This window comes from Hyperolius riggenbachi, chromosome 5, assembly GCF_040937935.1.
Source record: "Hyperolius riggenbachi isolate aHypRig1 chromosome 5, aHypRig1.pri, whole genome shotgun sequence".
NCBI lineage: Eukaryota > Metazoa > Chordata > Amphibia > Anura > Hyperoliidae > Hyperolius > Hyperolius riggenbachi.
The window spans coordinates 343,824,610-343,846,727 of NC_090650.1; the positions used below are offsets into that span (position 1 = coordinate 343,824,610).

At 41.4% G+C, this 22,118-nt stretch overlaps 1 protein-coding gene across 1 annotated transcript in view; it reads left to right on the forward strand.

Annotated features, from left to right (window-relative positions):
* Nucleotides 1–21,072, forward strand: part of XKR4 (XK related 4) — a 401,273-nt gene extending 380,201 nt beyond the window's left edge. The window contains exon 3 of the mRNA XM_068237390.1: nucleotides 16,529–21,072. Coding sequence (XP_068093491.1) covers nucleotides 16,529–17,469 — 941 coding nt within the window. The 3' untranslated portion in view covers nucleotides 17,470–21,072. The remainder of the gene's footprint in view (nucleotides 1–16,528) is intronic.
* The last annotated feature ends 1,046 nt before the right edge of the window (nucleotides 21,073–22,118 follow it).

The window sequence follows — 22,118 nt, forward strand, 5'->3', positions numbered from 1 at the left end:
TGCCCGAGTATAGGTAGCTAGTATAGTTGCCCCAGCATATGTAGCTAGTAAAGTTGCCCCAGTATATGTAGCTAGTACTAGTATAGTTGCCTCAGTATAGGTAGCTAGTATAGTTGCCCCACTTTAGGTATCTAATATAGTTGCCCCCAGTATCGATAATATAGTTGCCCCTGTATAGGTAGCATAGTTGCCCTCTGTATAGATAGTATAGTTGCCCCCAGTGTAGGTAGTATATTTTCCCCTGTATAGGTAGTATAGTTGCCCCCAGTCCCCCCCTTCTGCGACAGCGGGTCGGGAATGACTCACCTGACTTCCGCGTTCCTGCGCTGACGTCACTCTTCTCTCCCCGCTTTTGCTCCATCTGTAGTTAGAGTAGGGCTACAAGAAAATGGCCACTGATGTCCGTATTTGTGGACATCAGCGAGTATTTTCTTGTAGCCCCGCTCTAATTACAGATAAAGCGGAGGCAGGGAGAGACAGCGGGGAGAGACAGCAGGGCGTCGAGGGGCGACACTGTCCTGTGCACATGCGCCTATGAGAGGTAGTGCCCTGAGCGACCGCTCCGGTCGCTCAGGTCGAAGGCCAGCCATGCATATATCCAGGTACCTCACCACAAGGGGGGGCATTTAAATAAGTTATTAGGGAGGTGCTAAAGGGGTTGTGGCCAAAAGAAATTGCAAAAAAAAAAAAAGTTACAGCACACTCACATGCAAATGTTCAAACAGATGCATTCACATGGATCAATCATCCAGGCACCACTGCTGTCCCTACAGCTAAGTTAAAATCTGGGGCAGTGGCGTAGCAATAGAGGGTGCAGAGGTTGTGACCGCATCGGGGCCCACCCTATTCACTCTTTATTGGTCCTGTGCTAATAATATTCACTTCTATAGATGCTTTGAATAGTAGTTATAATTAATACACTGTTTCCCATCCCCTTCTTGCACTTCTGACATTGCGGTTGTCCTATATTGGATTTGGTACGCCGTATCAATTGCTATGTATATCGTGCTTGGGGGGGCCCCAATGTAAAACTTGCACCAGGGCCCCCAGCTTCATAGCCACGCCACTGACCTGGGGTCTTAGTTACAAAAGAATGCATTATTTTGCGTAGTCACCTACACTGTGCAGAAGTACCCAGGTATTCGTAGGTGTCCTAACTCTGGCCCTGTACCATGCATAGCGCAAAGTGTTGAGAGCTCTGTCTTTACAAGCTTAGGCTTATTTCATACTGTAAAATGCAAATGAAGAGTCTTGTCAGTATAACCACTCTGATAAATATGTTCCTACAAACAATAATAAATTCCCTTTTGTGGACATTCCCCTAAATAAAGATTACATTTAGAAACATACAGTATATAATACGGTAAGCATAAACAAGATGATATTATGAAGAAAACTGTATATAACCTTCAAACTGATTTCTAGATTTAAGTGGGATACAGCTCTGGCATAACTTTCAATAAAACTACTTTTTTTATTACCCATCCAGTGACCATATTTGCTTTTGTGCATAAGTAATATTGTCTGTTTTCAAATCACAAATTCCCAAAGTACAGTTTATCTGCTTTGAAAGCTGCCATTGCATTTTTTTGCATATCAGCTGTATTTATATACAGTATTAACGTCTATCTAGTGATCACTTCCCAGCTCTTTCTGCTTCTCAGCTCAGTACAGCTCGGTTTGGGCAGTTTGCTCATGTTTACTAAATGTATTTGACAAAGGAATGTAAGCAAAATATAATGTTATCAACTCTTTGGATGCGGCCAGAAGCTGCCCACTGTAGCCAGGAGCTTTCCACTGAAGAACAAAGTGTTAAACTGTGTTAAACTGTTTGAATGCTGTTTTGCTACAATTTTTTTTGTGGGAGTAGATTTTTTTTCTGTGAATAATCTTTTAGAGCAAAGAGGAAATGTAGAGTTTCATACCACTTTAAAGAAATACCTTATTTGCAGTCTTTACATACTGTGAACTTGAAGTGGGATTTAGGTAGAAATTGAGATAATTACCTCAGTAGAGGTGCAGAGACTCTCCCATCACCCTCCATCTAATCAGTCCAGCACTGGGACCCTCTAACCATATCTGACAAAGGTTTGTTGGTGATACTCTCGATTGCCCCATTTTTAACGCTGAAAAAAACACACATTTGAAGCTCGAATGGAATGTGAACAAACACAGAAAACATTCTGATTCCTGAGTGGGCAATTGACTTCAATGACATAAACAGTGGGGCGTGTTTTGTTGCATGCGTGCATCTAAAGGCCCATACACACGGGCTACAACTGTTGCTGGAAACACATGGCGCGCGCATGTTGCGGCAACAGGTCCTCCATGTGTATGAGGCGCGCGCAAGCAACTGTTGCTAATCAGAGCTGTCTCCAGGCGATTGACTTGTTCAATCGCCGGCAACAGCTGTTGCAGCAACCGTCCCTAGTCTCAAGTCGGTGCAGTCGTGTGTATGCTAGTCTCTAGCAACTCTTGTGAGTCCGACAGTTCATTGAACCTGCGACAGAAATTGCTGAGCAACAGTTTCTGCTATGTTGTAGACAGGTTGTTGCCGCGTGTATACAATCGTTGCTTGTATACAACTGTCGTTGCTGGAGACTTTCAACTGTTGCTTGTCTCCAAGCTACATACACATGAGGCACGGATGTCTGCAGTTGCATGGAGACAAGCAACAGTTGAAAGGCTCCAGCAACGACAGTTGTATACAAGCAACGATTGTATACACGCGGCAACAACCTGTCTGCAACATAGCGGAAACTGTTGCTCAGCAACTTCTGTCGCAGGTTCAATGAACTGTCGGACTCACAAGAGTTGCTAGAGACTAGCATACACACGACCGCACCGACTTGAGACTAGGGACGGTTGCTGCAACAGCTGTTGCCGGGGATTGAACAAGTCAATCGCCTGGAGACAGCTCTGACTAGCAACAGTTGCTTGCGCGCACCTCATACACATGGAGGACCTGTTGCCGCAACATGCGCGCGCCATGTGTTTCCAGCAACAGTTGTAGCCCGTGTGTATGGGCCTTAACAGGTGTGTTCCCTGCCTTAATAGCCAAGTTTGAACATTTGTATGGCTTATATTATTTTGCGTACCATTTTGATATCGTTTTATAATGTGGAATCATATTTTGCAGACATTTTGTGCTGATGTCTGCTGCAGTCAGAAGACAGACTGAGCCCTCCTGTTCCAAGCATCAGACCCTGAACTTTACAGTGTTTATCTATTACAGCAAATGAAGTGGAACGCGCTGACATTTGGAGGGTTAGAGCTTCGCTGCTTAATTTTGCAAGTGACTTTATAGTGGAGAACACAACAGGCTTAATAAATGGTGTGATCGGGGATCTTCGGACTGCTATATTGAATACTGATTACCTATATGCCAGCATTGGGTATGGATATAAAAGCTGTGTAATAATTACCTAGACAAAGGAGAGTGAAAAGGTGGAATCATTTTGGTTGTGTACATTTGGGCAGCATGGTGGCATAGTGGTAAGGGCTCTCACCTTGCAGCGCTGGGTCCCCAGTATAAATCCCAGCCAGGGCACTATCTGCACAGAGCTTGTATGTTCTCCCCATGTCTGTGTGGGTTTCCTCTGGGTACTCCGGTTTCCTCTCACAGCCCAAAAACATACAGTTAGGTTAACTGGCTTCCCCTAAATTGGCCCTAGACTACAATACATGCACTCCACGGCACATACATACATACATAGACATATGACTATGAAAGGGATTAGATTGTGAGCTCCTCTGAGGGACAGTTAACCCTCTGGGCGATACAATTATATCGCCCAGGAGGTGGCGCAGCACTATTTTTTAAAATGTTTTATTTTTTAAATCATGTAGCGAGCCCAGGGCTCGCTACATGATAGCCGCAGCGCAGCGGCATCCCCCCACCCACTCCGATCGCCTTCGGCGATCAGAGTGAGCAGGAAATCCCGTTCAGAACGGGATTTCCTGCTGGGCTTCCCCGGTCGCCATGGCGACGGGGCGGGATGACGTCACCGACGTCATGGACGTCGTGATGTCAGAGGGAGTCCCGATCCACCCCTCAGCGCTGCCTGGCACTGATTGGCCAGGCTGCGCAAGGGGTCGTGGAGGGGGGGGGCTGGGCGGCACGGCGAGCGGCGGCGATCGGAAGTTACACGCAGCTAGCAAAGTGCTAGCTGCGTGTAACAAAAAAAAAATTATGCAAATCGGCCCACCAGGGCCTGAGAAATCCTCCTGCGCGATATACCCCGAGCTCAGCTCGGGATTATCGCTCAGGAGGTTAAATGACAACAGACAATATATACTCTGTACAGCGCTGCGAACGATGTCAGCACTGTATAAATACTAAAAAATAATATACTGTATTAATAATAATGAAGGAAGGTAGAATAGAAAGGTGCTGGCACTGCAGCTAGGGGTTCAGGGGGGGGGGGGGGGTTTCAGGGGTGCAGACCAGGTATTCAGTGCAATGCAGATAGACCAGCGTGCTCAGGCTCAGATAGACATCATATGCAGACAGAGAAAAAGATGAGAAATGCCGGCACTGCTGTAAACTGCTTGTTTATTCATAACACATGGTGCAACATCGTGGATTCAATTGTATGCATATTGAGATGTAACATACCGGTTTGCTGGTAAAGTTGTGCGGTGGGTGCTGGGGGATGAGAGCCTTACAGCCGTTTCGCGCGAATGCGCTTCTACGGAGGCTGCCACGATGTTGCACCATGTGTTATGAATAAACAAGCAGTTTACAGCAGTGCCGGCATTTCTCATTAATAATAATGATACTTAAAGTGGACCTGAACTCAAAACTTTTCCACTGCTCTAAAAGATAAGCAACAGCATAATAACCTTTAAATAAACACATGTCTTTGTTACAGCTGATACAAATACTGCAATAAATGTATAGTGTCTACTACCTGCTTTCATGGAAGCAGACATAGTGTTAACATCCTGTGTTTATAAATTAGCTGCTCTGCTGAGGCAGTCAGCTGACACAGCTGAGAGATAAAATGACAGTTGTGCTTAGTCACAGATGAGGTGGAATTAGACAGGCTAAACTCTTTATATACATACAGGGTGCATTTTCCTTCCGTCCTGTGCAAGTGTCTAGGTCCACTTTAAAGGATTACTGTAGGGGGGTGGGAAAAAAAGAGTTGAACTGACCTGGGGCTTCTGTGCCCGCGTAGTCAGTCACCGATGCTTCAGTCCCTGCTGCCAATTCACTTCCAGAATTTGCGACTTTAAAGTCGCAAACCCACTGCGCCTGCGTGGCTGTGTCCTCGCTCCCGAGCCCCCTACAGTAGTCATTTAAGTGTGCTTAAAATAATGTAAAATAGAGACCTGATTATTAATACAGTGTCCTTGTATTACTAATTGTTCTTACCTTATGAAGCCATATATTCTGCATAAATACAGTGTTAAGGGCACAGAGGAAAAATCATCAGTTTTTCTGGGTTGGTTCATGTGAAGAGGTAAGATGCCTCATGTATTTATTTGTGTCTTTATAACTTATACTCTGAGGGCCCTTTTCCACTAGCAGTCGCTAGCGTTCACGCTGAACGCTAGCGATTGCTGGATCGCAATTACCGGCGATTCCCCGACGTTTGCGGCCGTGATTTTGCTATGCTATGCACTGCATAGCAAAATCGCAGCAAATATCGCTCCGCCGCACGTTCGCGTTCCCGTAAAAAACGAATCGCGGTAGTGGAAATTACCTACCTGCGATTCCTATGTTAAAAAGCAAACCGTAGCGATTGTAAAATCGCTAGCGGTTTGCGTCTTTCCGATTCAGCCAGCGCTGGTGGAAAAGGGCCCTGAGAGATATTTATTTTTGGGCACCTCTACCCTTCTTCACTACCTCAGGAATAGCATCTCCAAAATACTTTTTCATGCTAATTCACCCATGGGAAATGCTCAACAAAACTTTATATAAACGAAACAGGGAAAACGGCTTCAACAAACATGCACAGGTTCATAATTATCACTCAAAGTCATATTCCTCGAGCAGCCATTACTGCAGCAGGATACATCATTCAAATGACCTTCAGGTTAAGCACTTATGGGGAATTGTACATCACAGAGAAAGAGATTACAGTGGGAAACAAAATATTTCTAGGGTTAAAATCTGTAGACATGGTTTTTAACGAGGAAATCAATTTTTTATGCCATTATGATTTTAATTGAATTTAATTCTTGCATCTGCCCCAGCACATTGTATCTGTTCAAAATATATGTTCCTTTGAATCCATTTATCAAAGTAAGCCGGGAACTGCAGAACTTCCACTGTCAACAGCTCGCACAGAGGTACGGACAGTGCCAGGTCAAAAACTACAAAGCACGTGTCACTTCCTTCACAGGACTGATTCTGATCATTATCAGACTGCCATAAAAAAATTACAGTGCTTAATGACATTCGCCTGTATAAATAAAATGATTTCTCTACTTCCTTTATATATCATATCTATCTAAATTGATTTACAATCCAGTTCTTGATCAGGCTATTGTAGCAATTTTTTGACAGCTTCCTTTTTGAATCACTTGAATTAGCCAGTAAAGGGAATCATTCCGAGGTTCGGGTTCCATGGTAGGCTGCCAGTAGGTCGTTTCGGCTTGCTTTTAGCATCAGTTCCCATCATTTCGTTGTCGCTTTTTGAGCACCTAGGAGGATACAGAACCGCAAACGATGCTAGAAGCTCCATGCTTTGTCTTTGAAAAGTTGATCAACTGTGGGGCATGCGCAATACTATATATATTGTGCCTGAGGGGTAAAACTCCCACTGGAACCAATAGCTTCACAGCTATACCACTGGTACTTAGTCCACAATTCTGTGTCCCCTTCCCCCCTTTTCCATTTTAAGTTCCTGCCTAAGCTATGTAGGATCCAACATACTCCCCTGAGTGTTATTTCTCCTGCAAAACCTGTGCATGTCATTGTTTTTACAGCCAGTTGAATGGGCGATTCTGGAGAGCAATTTGATTTCTATAGAATGAAACAATGCAGTACTTTCTTAGGTTATTATTGCTGTTCTTATTCCCACTGAAGAGAATCACCCTAGCAACCCGTCCAGTTTTCCGAGGTTACCGTGACAAGAAGTAAAGGCAAATCTGTGTGATGGAGACACAGAGCACAACCACACATTTTCTGTAATAGGCTGTGGAAGGGTTAAACTATCTGTGCTGATTTTATTACTGTCTGCTGAAATTTTTCCTTTCTGAGCAGTTTTTTAGGCTAAGTTTAGGGTCACCTGCAGTTCTGGGCCCCATAGACTTACCAAGCTGTGCATGACTTTCAGTTTGCCTCCTGAGTAGGGCCTTTGTCACAAACTGGCCCTTAGGCTACCGGCATTGATGCTGTTACCTGTGTTTGCTGTCTATGTCGCTCTCATTTCTAGTTTGTTTATTAATGCATGAATAAAGTCTCCTGTCTTGATGATGTGTGTGGTGTGGTCTTTCAGATTTGGACCAAGGAGGTTTTTTTTTTACCTTGATAGTCACATGTTTCTGTGAATGATTAGTGGGTTTGATAACTGTTAAAAACTCAGCATTTTGTGGATGAAGTATGCTGGGTTAGAGGTCTCAGAAACATTATTATTATTACTGGATTACAGCTGATGCAATGAAATACAGGTTTTGACATAGGGTGTGGAAGATACATACACATATTGCACAGCATTGAGAGACAGAAAGGAAAAAGAGCCCTGGCCCATCGGCCTTACCGACTAAGGTAGAACAATAGGTGATTGGAAGCTGTGTATGAGATGGTAAAAATGGTGGTCAGTGGCCCAAGTGTCTTAGGTAGAAGTCTATGCTTACCTGTAGAGGTGAGTTTTCAGGTTGCACCTGAAAAAGGGTAAGTGTGGGTGAGTGATGGATGAGTTGAGTAAGGGGGTTCCAGAGGAGGAGAGAGGATCAAGAAAAATCTTGTAAGCAGGAGTGAGAAGAGGTGACCAGAGAGGAAGACATGAGAATATTGTTAGTAGAGTGGAAATTGCGTTTAAGATGGTTTCTGGTAATAAGCTTATTTAAATAAGGAGGAGATAGGTTGTAAAAAGCTTTTGTGTGTTTTGTAGGTGAGAGTCAGTATTTTGAATTGTATCCTTTGTGTAACTGGTAGCTAGTGAAGGGACTGAAATGGTGAGATAGGACTGGAAAAGCGGGAGGACAGGTGGATGAGTCGTTCCGGATCGTTCATAATAGACTGTAGGGGGGAAAAGGTTAGCTGTTAGACCACAGAGCAGGTGACATGCATTCACCTGTCTCCTGCACTAGTGATGTTCCTGGTACTTCTGGGTTGTGGCTGGCCGACTCGTCCGATCACGTGCTCGCTTGTGATGACACTGGGGGTGTGCGTGGAGGTGCACACTCTAGCGGCAGCCAGGTGGGCTCGCCTGTTCACGCGTCCCTCATACAGCCTCAGGCACCGGTAAACATAGTTCAGCTGATAGCGCAGCGTCAGCTGACATTTGTGTGCTTGATTGCTGTGATTGAGGGTGTGGCCAGCCACTGATTGGTGAGTGCATGATATTTAAAATCTCTCTCTCTGGGTGTGTGCTGTTGCTTACTGTGGATTACCTGTTATTGACCTTACCCTCTGGATTCTGCTCGAACTGACCTTTTCTTGGAACTTGACTAAGCCTTGGATTGCCGCCTGGACTGTCCTTTGCCTGTTGTGACTACCCTGTGGATTGCTGCATGGATCGATGCTTGCCTTGTTGACCATTCTTATACCTGTATCTTGTCCACTGTGATTGATAAGTATCTTATGTGTATGACCCTGACCAGACTGATCACATTACTTGTTTGCTTGTATTTCTCTGTGAGATTGGTGGTACGCTGGTCTTCCCGGCCTCAACTTCTATACCTTGCAGGTTGAAATCCTGTGGGGTAACCGTAGTTGATCGGACGCTACTTGTCTTCCATTCACGTGGCGACTTGTCATATAGGTGAAGACCATGGCATTAGATTGGGATATAAAGGTTGAAGGAAGGCTGGAGATTCCCCACTCCTCATCGCAGAGAGTTGAAGTAGTCTAGTTGTAAAATAATCAGGGCATGCACAAGAAGTTAGTAGAAGCATCAGCATGGAATGAACACCACAGTCAGACATGTGGCCATTTTTTAAAAGCAAGTTCAGAAAGACAGTCGCTAGAGTTTCTTTCTGTAAGAGACCACATGATGAGACAACTTTCTAAAGCATTTTTACAGTATTAGTGACTGTGGACTGGAGGTTGTTTAGGATTCACATCAGCCAAGGTGTGATGGTAGGAGGATTCCTGCCAATGAAGGGAGAAAAGCATATTAAACTTTTGTGTTAACATTGCCTGAAGAGCTTTCACAGTTTTTTTTTTAAAATGGTCTATAAATACTTTGCTTAATGCCACTTACAGATTGTTACAGGGGAATATTTAATTTTTGTGTGTGTTGGTTAGTGAAAGCAATACTCAGAAACTTATTAAACAAAATGGAGCACAGACCTCTCCAGCAAAATCATGCTATAGAGTTATTCATGTGGGGAGCTGGTAGCCAAGGTGACTTTGGAAGGTATCAGCTCTCAGCATCCTTATCATTCCAGGTGTGACTTAAAAGCAGCACTGCTATATGATGCTCAAACACGGCTGCTAAGGACACTGTGGTCATATAGGCAGTGGCGTAGCTAAGAAGCTGTGGGCCCCAGTGCAAGTTTTACTCTCTATACATAACAATTGATACGCCACACCAAAACCAATAAAGGACGACCACAGTGTCCAAGGTGCAAGAAAGGGATGGGAAACAGTGTGTTAATGATCACTGCTATTCTAATCATCTATAGAAGGGAATATTATCAGTATAGGACCACTAAAGAGCTAATACTGTGTTTGAGGGAGGGCCCCTTGGGGCCCCTCTAGCCCAAGGGCCCCGATGCGGTCACGACCTCTGCACCCCCTATTGCTATGCCCCTGCATATAGGTGCTATACACTACACCTTCAGTTCATGAAACGTAAGGTCAGTTAATCATTGAGTACAGTGTCCATCGATAAACCTGACAGCCATGGAACAAACAACTTCAAGTCAACAACGCCAGTAGATCATTTTAATGAACATGTGCAGTCCATGTGTGCAAGTTTTCTACTGCTGAAGATGATCATAAAGACACAATGATTAAATACAGCTAGCTATAGACTGGGCCTTTAGGAAGTGGTCTCTCCAGTGAATGGTGCATCCACCCACATACCCTCTTCACATTTCTGTATGAGGTATCAGAGTGGTTGTATTGATGCTTAGTTCCCTAATTGCCTTTAATCCAGAACAGTGTGTGGATCAATAACCTTTGTGTCTGTTAATAGATTATCAGTCCAACTAATTACAGTTACATAAGCACTGTTCTTTGAAACGCCCTTAACAAACATTGAAATAAGCATGGACCTAAGTGTCTAATCAAATGTTTTATTTTCTTGTGCAGCTTTCAAAATGCAAAGTCATTGTACGCTTTTACACCATCCACACTGAAGCAAGACACAGAGAAATGTACTCTTCAAAAGCTGTTATTTAGTATCTGTTCTTTAAAAAACACACACATAAATAAAACAATGATATACTATGAAGGGCTTACTTACTATTTAATCTCTGTAAGATCAGTTCTCAGCCTTATGACTGATAAAATAAATATACTATTAGTCATATTCTAGTGATAAGGGAACCTGTGTCACATAAAGGACAGCTGAAGTGAGAAGGTATGGAGGCTATATTTATTTCCTTTTAACCAGTTCACCCCCAAGGGTTTTTATCCTAACGGACCAGAGCAGTTTTCAGTTGTCAGTGCTCCTCCATTTTATTCCCTAATAACTTTATTACTACTTATCACAAGAAAATGATCTATACCTCGTTTTTTTCGCCACCAATTAGGCTTTCTGTGGATAGTACATTTTGCTAAGAATTTTTTTTATTCTAAATGCGTTTTAATGAGAAAAACAGAAAAAAAAAGAAAAAAAATCATTATTTCTCAGTTTTCAACCATTATAGTTTTAAAATTAAACATTCTCCTGTGGATAAAACAAACACGTTTTATTTGCCAAGTTGTCCCGATTATTAAACAGTTTAACCACTTCCGGATTCTCGGAGCGTATATACATGCCCCTGAATCCTGAAGTGTATTCCATGGAAACGGCCGCTCGTACGAGCGGCTGTTCCATGTCAGTTCCCGGAGGGTGTCTCCGTGAACACCCTGCGAGCCGATCGGCGGCTCGCAGGGTAAATGTAAACACACGGGGAAGACCTTCCCCCGGTGTTTACATGTATACGGCGCTGCTGCGCAGCAGCGCCGTAGAGGAGATCGGTGATCCCCGGCCTCTGATTGGCCGGGGATCACCGGCATCTGATATGCTAAAGCCTATCCCATCAGGCCCGCTCACAGGGGGAGGGAGAGGGAGGGAAGGGGAAGGAGGCCAGGAAGCGCTGCGGAGGGGGGCTTTGAAGAGCCCCCCCCCCCCGCAAGCAGCCGGCGGCGATCAGACCCCCCCAGCAGGACATCCCCCTAGTGGGGAAAAAAGGGGGGAAGTCTGATCGGCCTGGCTGCTAGCTGATCTGTGCTGTGGGCTGGAGAGCCCACGCAGCACAGATCAGCACAAAATAGCGTGGTAGGGAAGTGGTTAAATGATGTCCCTATCACAATGTATGACGACAGTATATTATTTTGAAATATAAGTGTTACTTTTCTGTTGTGTTTTTTTTTTTATTCTGGCCATAATTACAAGCCCCTATGTAATAAATTAAAATTAATTTCCCCCCATAAAATATAAATTAACAAAGCTGAGTCCCTAAGGCAACTATTTTTTTTTTTTTTTTTAGCTGATTTTTTTTTTTACAAGTGTTTTTTTTTTTGGGGGGGGGGGGAGGGTTGGAAGTGTAATTTTATTAAGATCTGTATGTACTTGAAAATGAATGTATTTTGTAGGTGTTATATACTTTTTGGCTACAAGATGAACACTCATAGGAAATGTTCACTTTATTTAATTGTTACATTTCCTGTTATTGTGAATGGACGTAGCCGCTGTTCGCGGTGACGTCCATTCACTCCAGGCACTGCGATTGGGTAGAGGACCGTTCTTCCCCAATCACCCAGCACAGAAGCCCGACGGAAACAGCGGCGGTAGCGGCGCACACACGGCGGTAGCATCGGCGGGAACGCGGGACGTATTAAAACGTCATGTTGCTGTTAATAGCGGTAAGCATGACGTTTTAATACGTTAGGATGTCAGTAAATGGTTAAACAATGCCTGGCTGTCCTGCTGATCCTTTGTCTGGGCCCTTTTACACTAGTTGCATTTTTGCCAAAAACGCAAAACGCATGCATTTGCAGCCTGTTTAAAATAAGAATCTTGGGTGGCCTTTTCCACTGCTGCGTTCTGATTTTTTTAAAAGCGCAAACGCATGTCTGTGCGATTATGATGCGTTTTGCTTTTCAATGTAAAGTATAGGAAAGCATGGAAAACTGATTGAAATGCGTTTTGTATTGATTTAACCACTAGTATCTATTTTCAAAAATCAAGACAACACTTGCCAATCAGAAAAACGCAAACGCATAAAAAACACACAAAAAACGCACATCAAAATTGCATGTCAAAAAACGCAATTGCTAACGCATGCGTTTGTGTTTTGCAGTGGAAAAGGACCCTACCTAATACTTTTAGCCATAGACCCTGAACAAGCATATGCAGATCTGGTGTTTCTGACATTATTGTCAGATCTGACAAGATGAGCTGCATGTTTGTTTCTGGTCTAATTCAGACACTACTGCAGCCAAAAAGATCAGCAGGGCTGCCAGGCAACAGGTATTGTTTAAAAGGAAATAAGTATGGCATCCTCCGTATCCACTTCAGTTGTCCTTTAAGTCTACAAAAAGTAAGGCTGCTTACTAAGGCTGCTCCTGTGTCACCTTGCCAGCCTTCATGCACTGCTCATATCGGAAATCAAGTCTGCAAAAAAAAAAGGCACAGGGCTTAAAGGCACTGAGTGTAGCCTTGCTCCCACCTGTCCTTACACCATCTTCTGTATTGGAACAGAGGTTGGCATGTATGTAAGTTGGCATATATGTAAGCACCGGGTGGGTGGGGGTTGGCCATATGCCACAAGTCATGCCCCATCACTCTTACCTGGTTGTCCAACAGCCTCGGCAGCAGTGGCTGGCAAATAGTCAGGTGGGTGGGCAGGGCTATGGATTTGTAAAACATAGTCATACCTCTTGTCCACACATCGGACTATAAGCCAACCTCTTCTCTATTGCATGGGCTGCTGTATGGTCAGGAAGACAGGTGGAAGACATGGCTATGGTTGGAATTGTGGTACTGAGAAGTGTAGACTGCAGTTGGAACTGTGGTAGCTCTCTAGAATATGTATAGGTCCATGCGAAAGAGAAAAGATTTATTTACTGCTTTCTTTGTCCATCCTGAAGAGACTTATTTTACTTTCTGTCCAAACAGGAAATAACCCAAACTTTGCCTAATGAGTTTACAGACAGATAATAGAGTAACCAATCAGCTTGGGGTGACCCAAACCACTAGGAATTTATAGGTGGATAAAAGAGACAGAAAAGCCCTCCTAGTAACAAGCAATGCTTGGTGAAATTTGCCTTCTTAAAACAGAAGGAGCTTTCCAATTATTCAGCTAAAAGTGAACATTTGTGGTTACCCATAATGCACCACAACTTAATATGCAAATGATCTATTTTCGCCCCTGTAAGCCAGGCAAGCATCCAGATCTGCTGGTGTATAGCAAGCCTATAGCTTTAAATATTACACAGCCACACCAACCCCACATGTTGACAGCCTGTTTCGGGCTTTTGGCCCTCATCAGTACAACAGGGATTGATATGGCTGTTTGGGATAGGGCTTAGACCAGTACAACAGAGTAAGCAAGCAGCTCGGGGTGACCCAAACCTTTAACATTGTATAGGGGGATAAGAGGGACCAAAAAGCTCTTCTACTAACAAGCAATGCTTGCTGAAATTTGTTTTCTTAAATTTGCTTTAAGAAGGCAAATTTCACCAAGCGTTGCTTGTTAGTAGGAGCCCTATCCCATTGTCAAGTGGCTCTTATGCTGGGTACACACTATGAGATTTTCTGGCCGATTTACTGTCAGATCGATTATTTCCAACATGTCTGATTTGCTTTCCGATTGATCTCCGTTAACTTTCATAGGAAATCGAACAGAAAATGCTCGGAAATCGATCGGAAAGCAAATCGGACATGTTGGAAATAATCGATCTGACAGTAAATCAGCCAGAAAATCTCATAGTGTGTAACCAGCATTAGAGTTAAGCTGGCCACTAACGGTCCAATTTCTAGCGAAAAATCAGAAATTCTGATCGGAAGTGAAATATTGTAATACATCGTTCACTACACCATCAACGAACCAATCTTTGCTTGCTATCTATCACAACCAACAAGAAAATCCAAATTTTGGTTTGACGAAAATTAATTCGGACGACTATTTTTTTCACTCGGTTATAATCGATTGTGTCCACCAATGGAGATTTATAACCAATCCGATCAGAATTTCTGATCGCTCTAACGATTTTTCGCTAGAAATTGGACCGATAGTGGCCACCTTTAGGCATCGGCAGTGGGATCTGTTAGGGTTAAGCATCGAGAAGGAGGGTTCTATGTGAAAGTAAGGTTAGGTTAGGCCATAGTAAAATATCAGTAAAGATTACCAGTATTTTACAATCATAATAAGTAGCGAAAAATCTGTAATTTTACTAATATTCCACTAGAGGCCCACATTTCTGGAGCGCCGTTTTTATATGTAAGTGGACTAAGCCACCTCCACTCAGCTAGTGCTTTTAAAAATAAAGAAATCCCAGAGAATCCACCAGGATTAGATGGACTCATCTAAAACTTGTCAGATTTGTCAGCTTTTTACAGCTTACTGTAAGTGAAAGCGAAATAGGAAAAAATAATTAATAGTGCATCTTACTCTGAGACAAATGTACATTTTATACTTTTTGTAGACCTTTATGTCTTGAGAAAGCCTTTATAACAAAGACATTAAGTAAAGTCAAGAAATGTTTTAGGAGAAGCCTGACTGGGTGTGATAGGTCTATGAACTCATTTATTTGCGTTTTATTAACCTTCCCAGCGTTCAATTTCCCCAGGATTTCTGTGCAAACAGTGATAAAATTTATTTTTAAAACTTTTTTTTCCCTGTAACTTGCCAAAATGTGTCAAGCAAGGGTCTAGTATACAGTGCAGGAGAGTATTGATGTGTATGCATGTTTATACTGTTCACAGCATGTTTTTTTGAACGGACATTTCTGTCCATACCGCTAGGGAGGTTAAGGGAGTTTAAAAAAGTTGAGTTGTAGTATTTCCAACAGGAGTTTAATACAAAGTTGCATCAGTTCAGCTTACTAAAGTCAAAAAGCATACATTTCGAACTTTGGCTCATGGGCCCAATTTGAGCCATCAACTTTCTGCCCACAAGTGATTTCTTCACTTTGCATTATGTTTGACCCACTTTAGACCACCAGGGAAGCTCTAGATCACCAGGGAAGCCATATAGGGGAGGGAGGAGAAAAGAACTAGACACCAATGAACTGTATCGGAGAGGGAGGAGGCCACTAGACACCAGGGAACTGTATAAGGGAGGGAGTGGGCCACTAGACACCAGGTAACTTTATAGGGGAGGGGGCACTACACACCAGGGAACCGTATAGGGGATGGAGGGTGGCCACTAGACACCAGGAAACTGTATAGGGGAGGTACGGGGCCACTAGACACTAGGGAACTGTATAGGGGATGGAGGAGAGCCATTAGACACCAGGGAACTGTATAGGGGAGGGAGGGGGGCATTAGACACCAGGGAACTTGATAAGGGAGGGAGGTGTCCAATAGACATCAAGGTTGGCAATCGACTTAGTCCTAGCCTTCAATTTGAGTTTGACACCCCTGGTCTAAATGATTGCTAGAGATGACCTGTAAAGTTATCCACTTGGCAGACTTGTTACATCTTAGATAGCCTTCCAAGCTAAGGAGAGGTTTGTGCTCCTTTTAGTGCACAGGCTCCATTTCCACCTGGTTGACCTCCAATGACTGAGTGGGGATTCTGTGGGCATGGATCACTACAGAGGATAAATATTACAGCTTTCCATTTAGCACATTGGGCGCTACATTTATGAACTGATCTAGACCGGGGGACAAAAAAAAATCTCTAAAGTATGACATATTTATTCATCTCTAGTGGTTAGCTTGATTGTTGAAGATTAACATTAACTTATTTAGTTACCAGCACCACCAAACAATGGATGGAAATCTCTGCATTAATAAAATCATTACAAATACTTCATAGCATCATACCTAATTTGTTATAATCTCTTACTGCTTTAAAAAAAAACTGCTTCAGAATGAAGATGACTATAAAGGTTGAATTTATGAGAGATTTTTTTGTAGTTCAGTGTTATGAATATTTTATCAATCCATTATTCTTTAGAACCAATGTAATGTATGGATCTTGAATTCCTGCGCTGTTTTTGATGAAAGCTCTTTATTTTTCGTTCTAGGTCTTACAGCTGCTGCATCCCTCGTATCATTAGCGTGGGCCCTGGCATCCTACCAGAAGGCATTACGGGATTCCAGAGATGACAAGAAGCCCATCAGTTACATGGCTGTGATTATTCAGTTCTGCTGGCATTTCTTCACCATTGCGGCAAGAGTGATAACTTTTGCCCTCTTTGCTTCAGTTTTCCAACTTTACTTTGGAATATTTATTGTCCTTCACTGGTGCATCATGACCTTTTGGATTGTGCATTGTGAAACGGAATTCTGTATCACCAAGTGGGAGGAGATTGTTTTCGACATGGTGGTTGGAATCATCTATATATTTAGCTGGTTTAATGTGAAGGAAGGAAGGACACGGTGCCGGCTATTTATTTATTACTTTGTCATCCTTCTGGAAAACACTGCCTTGAGTACCCTGTGGTATTTATACAAGGCCCCCCAAATCCTGGATGCATTTGCTATCCCAGCACTGTGTGTAGTGTTTAGTAGCTTTTTAACTGGTATTGTTTTTATGCTTATGTACTATGCCTTCTTTCACCCTAATGGACCTAGGTTTGGCCAGTCACCGAGCTGTGCTTGTGAAGACCCTGTATCCGCATTTCCTTTGCCCCCTGAGGTGGCCTCCAGCACTCTTAGATCTATGTCCAATAATAGGAGTGTGGCCAGTGATCAAAAATTTACAGAAAGAGACGGCTGCATGCCAGTTTTTCAAGTGAGGCCTACAGCACCATCTACGCCATCCTCAAGGCATCCACGGATTGAAGAATCTGTTATTAAAATTGACCTGTTTAGAAACAGGTACCCAGCCTGGGAGAGGCATGTTTTGGACAGGAGCCTACGTAAAGCAATTTTAGCATTTGAATGTTCACCTTCTCCCCCTCGGCTACAGTATAAAGATGATGCACTTATACAGGAACGGCTGGAATATGAAACCACATTGTAACAACAGCAATGGGCTATCCTGACAGCAACAAACACCCATAAAGGACTTTCAAGAGCCACAGGGGTAATCTGAACAATGAACACTGTCAACTACTTGGTGGCTAAAAGCAAACTGCATACTCTCTATCAACTGATCAAAAAGCCATGGCAGTTGAAGTCATGGAGAACACTAAAATGGCTATTCATCATGATTATCATTCTTTCAAATACTTTGTTAAATCAAAGAAAAAGTATCGCTGGTGCATTTCAGGACAGAAGAAACTCGGTGGTGAAAGAACATACAAAGGAAGGCAGGACAGCAGTACCTTATGTAGTGTAGACAGTGTGTTGTCTAGTGCTGTGGTAAATCTTCATATAGAAGTGATCATTTTAAGAGCTGTAATGTCTACAAGGTTTTGTATGTAAATGACCCCTTGATCATGCTACAACTGGCAGTCTGTGCTACAGGGCTATGCACCAACATCCAAGTGTAGATCATTTTTGTAAACAATAACGCATTTTCTGAAAAGCCTTCTGTTTATGTGACAGTTAAGGTTTGAAGATCAAAAAAGCATATTAAAAAAAAAAAAACAGAAATTGTTTAGTCAAAGTATGGATGCATTGAATAATTGAGGATTATCATGGTGGGGCATAAAGCTGACCTGAACTGTTATTTCTCAACGGGCGTTAAAATACTCCGGTGCTAAGTCTGTTCTGTATTGTTGCCAAAAACTAAAGCACAGGGCTTATTTTCATTTCAAATATAGCACAAGCTCAGTCTCTTTAGGCGGAGAGTCAAATAATTAAATAATTACCCAAACCACTCTTGCTTTATTTTCCATTTTACTCGAGCATACAATTTCTATTACTAGAACACTAACTATAGTATTTCTATTAATGGAAGCCCAAGATATTTTTGTAGACAGTACTGATCTGTGGGACAATGCCTGAAAGTATCCACCCAGTGACGAAATGAAACAAAAGTTAAAAATGATAATCATGATGATATACCCAGCTGGCAAAAAAAAGTGTCAGTTTAATGGAAAGGTTAATTATAGGGATGAAAGAAACTGGTTCTTCATAGTACAGAGGAGATCCGTTTCAGGACTCTGAATGCATGGCTCCATGTGATTTATGCAGGTATGTTAAAAAAAAAAGAACTGACGCCATACTCTCCTAGTGCCAAACATTACATAGTGTATATGATTGCTCTTGTTGCCTGAGGAACACAGAATATGTGGCATGATGAGCCCTGCAAAAGTGTGAAGCCAGAAGGAGTGTACCAGTTCTCCATATGTACAGACAGCTCACCTTTTATATCTATAAGCAAGTGATGACTTTTAGGCTTTTGGGGTCGTCTACTAGTAGTATACACAGTGCCGTAGAATTAATGACGTTGGTGGGATACCACTGATCCTAGTGAAGATTTGTTTTCATATCAATCCAGATCAACAATTTAACAATTCTAAGACAGTGCCAGTGTTGCAATTATTTAGGCTTGACTTTTTTTGCACAAAACTGTTGTCCAGTTATATTTAAAAAAACACACACACACCCAAATGGTGCTTTCAGTTGCATTAAGAGTGCAGGTCGATATGTCACAGCATTTTATCTGTTTTGCAAAATCAGAAAACTGGTGAATTACTTCAATATTTTATATTGTAAAATATGGTTTACATAAGGTATTACTTTTTTATAATGTGGATTTTTTTCTCATACTGTCCAACTATCTAACTTTCAAATCAAGCTGGTAAATCTATGGGAGATCAGATATTTTTTATAATCTATTCTTTTTACACCAGGTAACTCATCAGTTCCAACGTCATTAGTTTCTTACGTTTAAAAATTTCTCATACTCATATACAGTCATGATAAATGTGAAAGGTTACACACAAAAACTTTAACCGATTTGTATTAATGTAGGACCATATTCCATCAGTCAGTGCTCGGAATGTTATTTTACAATATCTTGGTACGTCTTATTCTTTTTACAGCAGAAATTGCACAAATGCCAACTGAAAGCATTAAAAAAAGAACATTATACAATTATAAAATCACATTACAATCAGATCCTTTGGGGTTCATGCAGTATTTATAAAGAGGTGCTGTACTATACCGTTTTGGGTCTATGTGATGTCTAACTCAGATTATACTTTGGAGCTGTGAAATTATCAAGTAGTCTGTAATGTTATGTCAGCTAGTATTGCTCTAAGTGTAGGCCTCATCCCCACATATTCAAACATAAATTATATCTATTACAAAAAAAAAAGAAGAAGAAAAAAAGAAAGAAAAAAATAAACGGGCTGGTAATTTTTATCAAATCCAGTGAACTGTGAAAGAATAGAAAATAAAGATCCATCCTTACTACTATTAAACTCCATATCATGATGTTCAGATAACTCATTGCTTATACTGACAGAGAACCGTGGAAAACTTTAGTGACTTTAGAGCAGGTTAGTAGTTGAGTTTGCTGCTCTTTCTGAAAAAAGGTTATTTACAAACCATAAAAAATATTAAGATTTTTTTTTCAGCAACAAGGGCTCAGTCTAAATGACCTATAGAGTGACAAATTGATTTAGACAAATTGACGAAAGTCGATAAAAAAAAAAGTTCTTTAATTTTAAATTATCATAAAGTAAGCACATAAATTAATGTTGATTGGCCTTTATGACGCCCCAAAAGAGCCTTATGAAATACAGCTGTATTGCCTTGAACTGAAGCTGAGTTTAACACAAAGTACATCAGTTAACTCTTTATTGCTGAACTACAAGGCATGCCAAATCTTGTAGTTTTACAATATGTGGGGCTATATGTTCCTGTACAGTAAGTATGTCCTTACAATGCAATATAATATAAAGTTTATTTATTTATGTTTTTGTCTTGGTCCTGATCCCGTTTCCAGTTTCTTTTTTTATTATTATTATTATTTTTAGATAAAAAAAGCATTGTTAAAGTCTATTGTAAATTCTTTTTTAAATACTGTAATTCTATAAGAGTCACGGAAAGTTAAGACCAATAAATGCTTGTAAGAGTCTTGGAAACGCATTCCATATGATGTACTTCTAACTTATTGTGATGTGTACATTCGGGGGTTCATGACGTAAGAGAGTGTGACATCAGTAGTATCTCACATCCTTGTTTACTGAAGCTCCAACTCAAACAGAATAGATCTATAAAGGTGCGTACACACGCCTGATTTCTTCAAACGACGGGCAGGCTGATCAGGCTGGTTTTGACCGATCCGCCGGGCCGATCAGTCAAGAACAGCCTTACCAGCATGTACACACGGGGAAACTGCCGTCAGCACGGCCACCCCGTGGGCGGGTCTAACGACCTGACGTTTGAAGAGATCAGGCGTGTGTACGCACTTTAAGCATCTGCTCTCTAACGCTCCCATTTATTTAAGACATTTAAAAGAAAAACACAAAAACCTCAGCCTTTGTAAATAGTGAGATAGATTTTATGAAATATTGTTATTTCTTTTTTTATTAAGTTATGCTCTTGCAAAAATACATACACTACACAAATCTCGAAAACATCAATTGGATACCACTGTTGGATTTTATTTTTTACATTTCTTTGGTGCCCCAAATAAAATAAAAAAATATGTTCAACCAAAGATTATTCTCGGAAATATAAAAAATATAAATGTTTTCTAAGTCTTGTTGTCCAGGATTATAGAAGATAAATGAATTTGTCATCATTTACGGAGTTGAGTACTCGGATATCTTAGAAAACCAACACATATGAATAAGCATGCCAAGGAAATAAATTGTGAATCATAGGAAAATGGTCAATTATATTTGTGCGTGTATGTGTGTGTGCAAATCAATGCAAATTTTTGGTGCTGTATAAATTTATTTCAAAGAGAAAACTTTTGTTATGAAATTATCCTAAGTAAAGTTAATAAGGTAAAAGTGTGAGTTATCCAGTTGATTGAGACAATGTTGTTGGCTTTCACCTTTGTCATTATGTCTGGGTTTTCATGTTTTCACCGCAGTAATAAGCACATTACAGAATTGAATTACAACAGCCTGTCATCATTACTTGTGGTTGCACATTAGAATACTATTAAAATCAATTTAACATGCAAAAGAGTTGGCAAATTAAATATGTAAACATGCATTTGTGAAAAAAATATGATTATATTCCTAATAATCCATATTTACATATCATATTTGGTCACAGATAACCCCAAGTGACAAGCTGCTTTCCAAATAACACAGCTTTATATTGTTCACACATCATTATTGATTGCATTTTGGGAACTATCCCATTATGATAATTCATATTGATGAAGAATATTTCAGTTCTACAGGATCCAAAGGCCTGTTTACATGTCTCCTTCTCCCGTAATGGGAAGGATGGAGGCGCCCAATGTGGGTTCTATCTTAGTGTTTTCAAATAAAAAAGAGAGGTAATCGCTTACCACTCCAGAAGATATAGACACCAGTTCAACTGGAAAAAAGTTTTTATTCAAAAAGCAATCTGACAATGCATTTCATAGGTCATGGCCCGCTTCCTCAGGTCAATACAAAAGATTAGAGGCGCCTACACTCTATCCCCTATGCTATCAAGGTATTTTGTATGTTTATATTTTAAAACACTAAAACAACACACATTGGGCACCTCCATATTACCAGTCATACCTCCTTTGGAGGTAATAGCTTT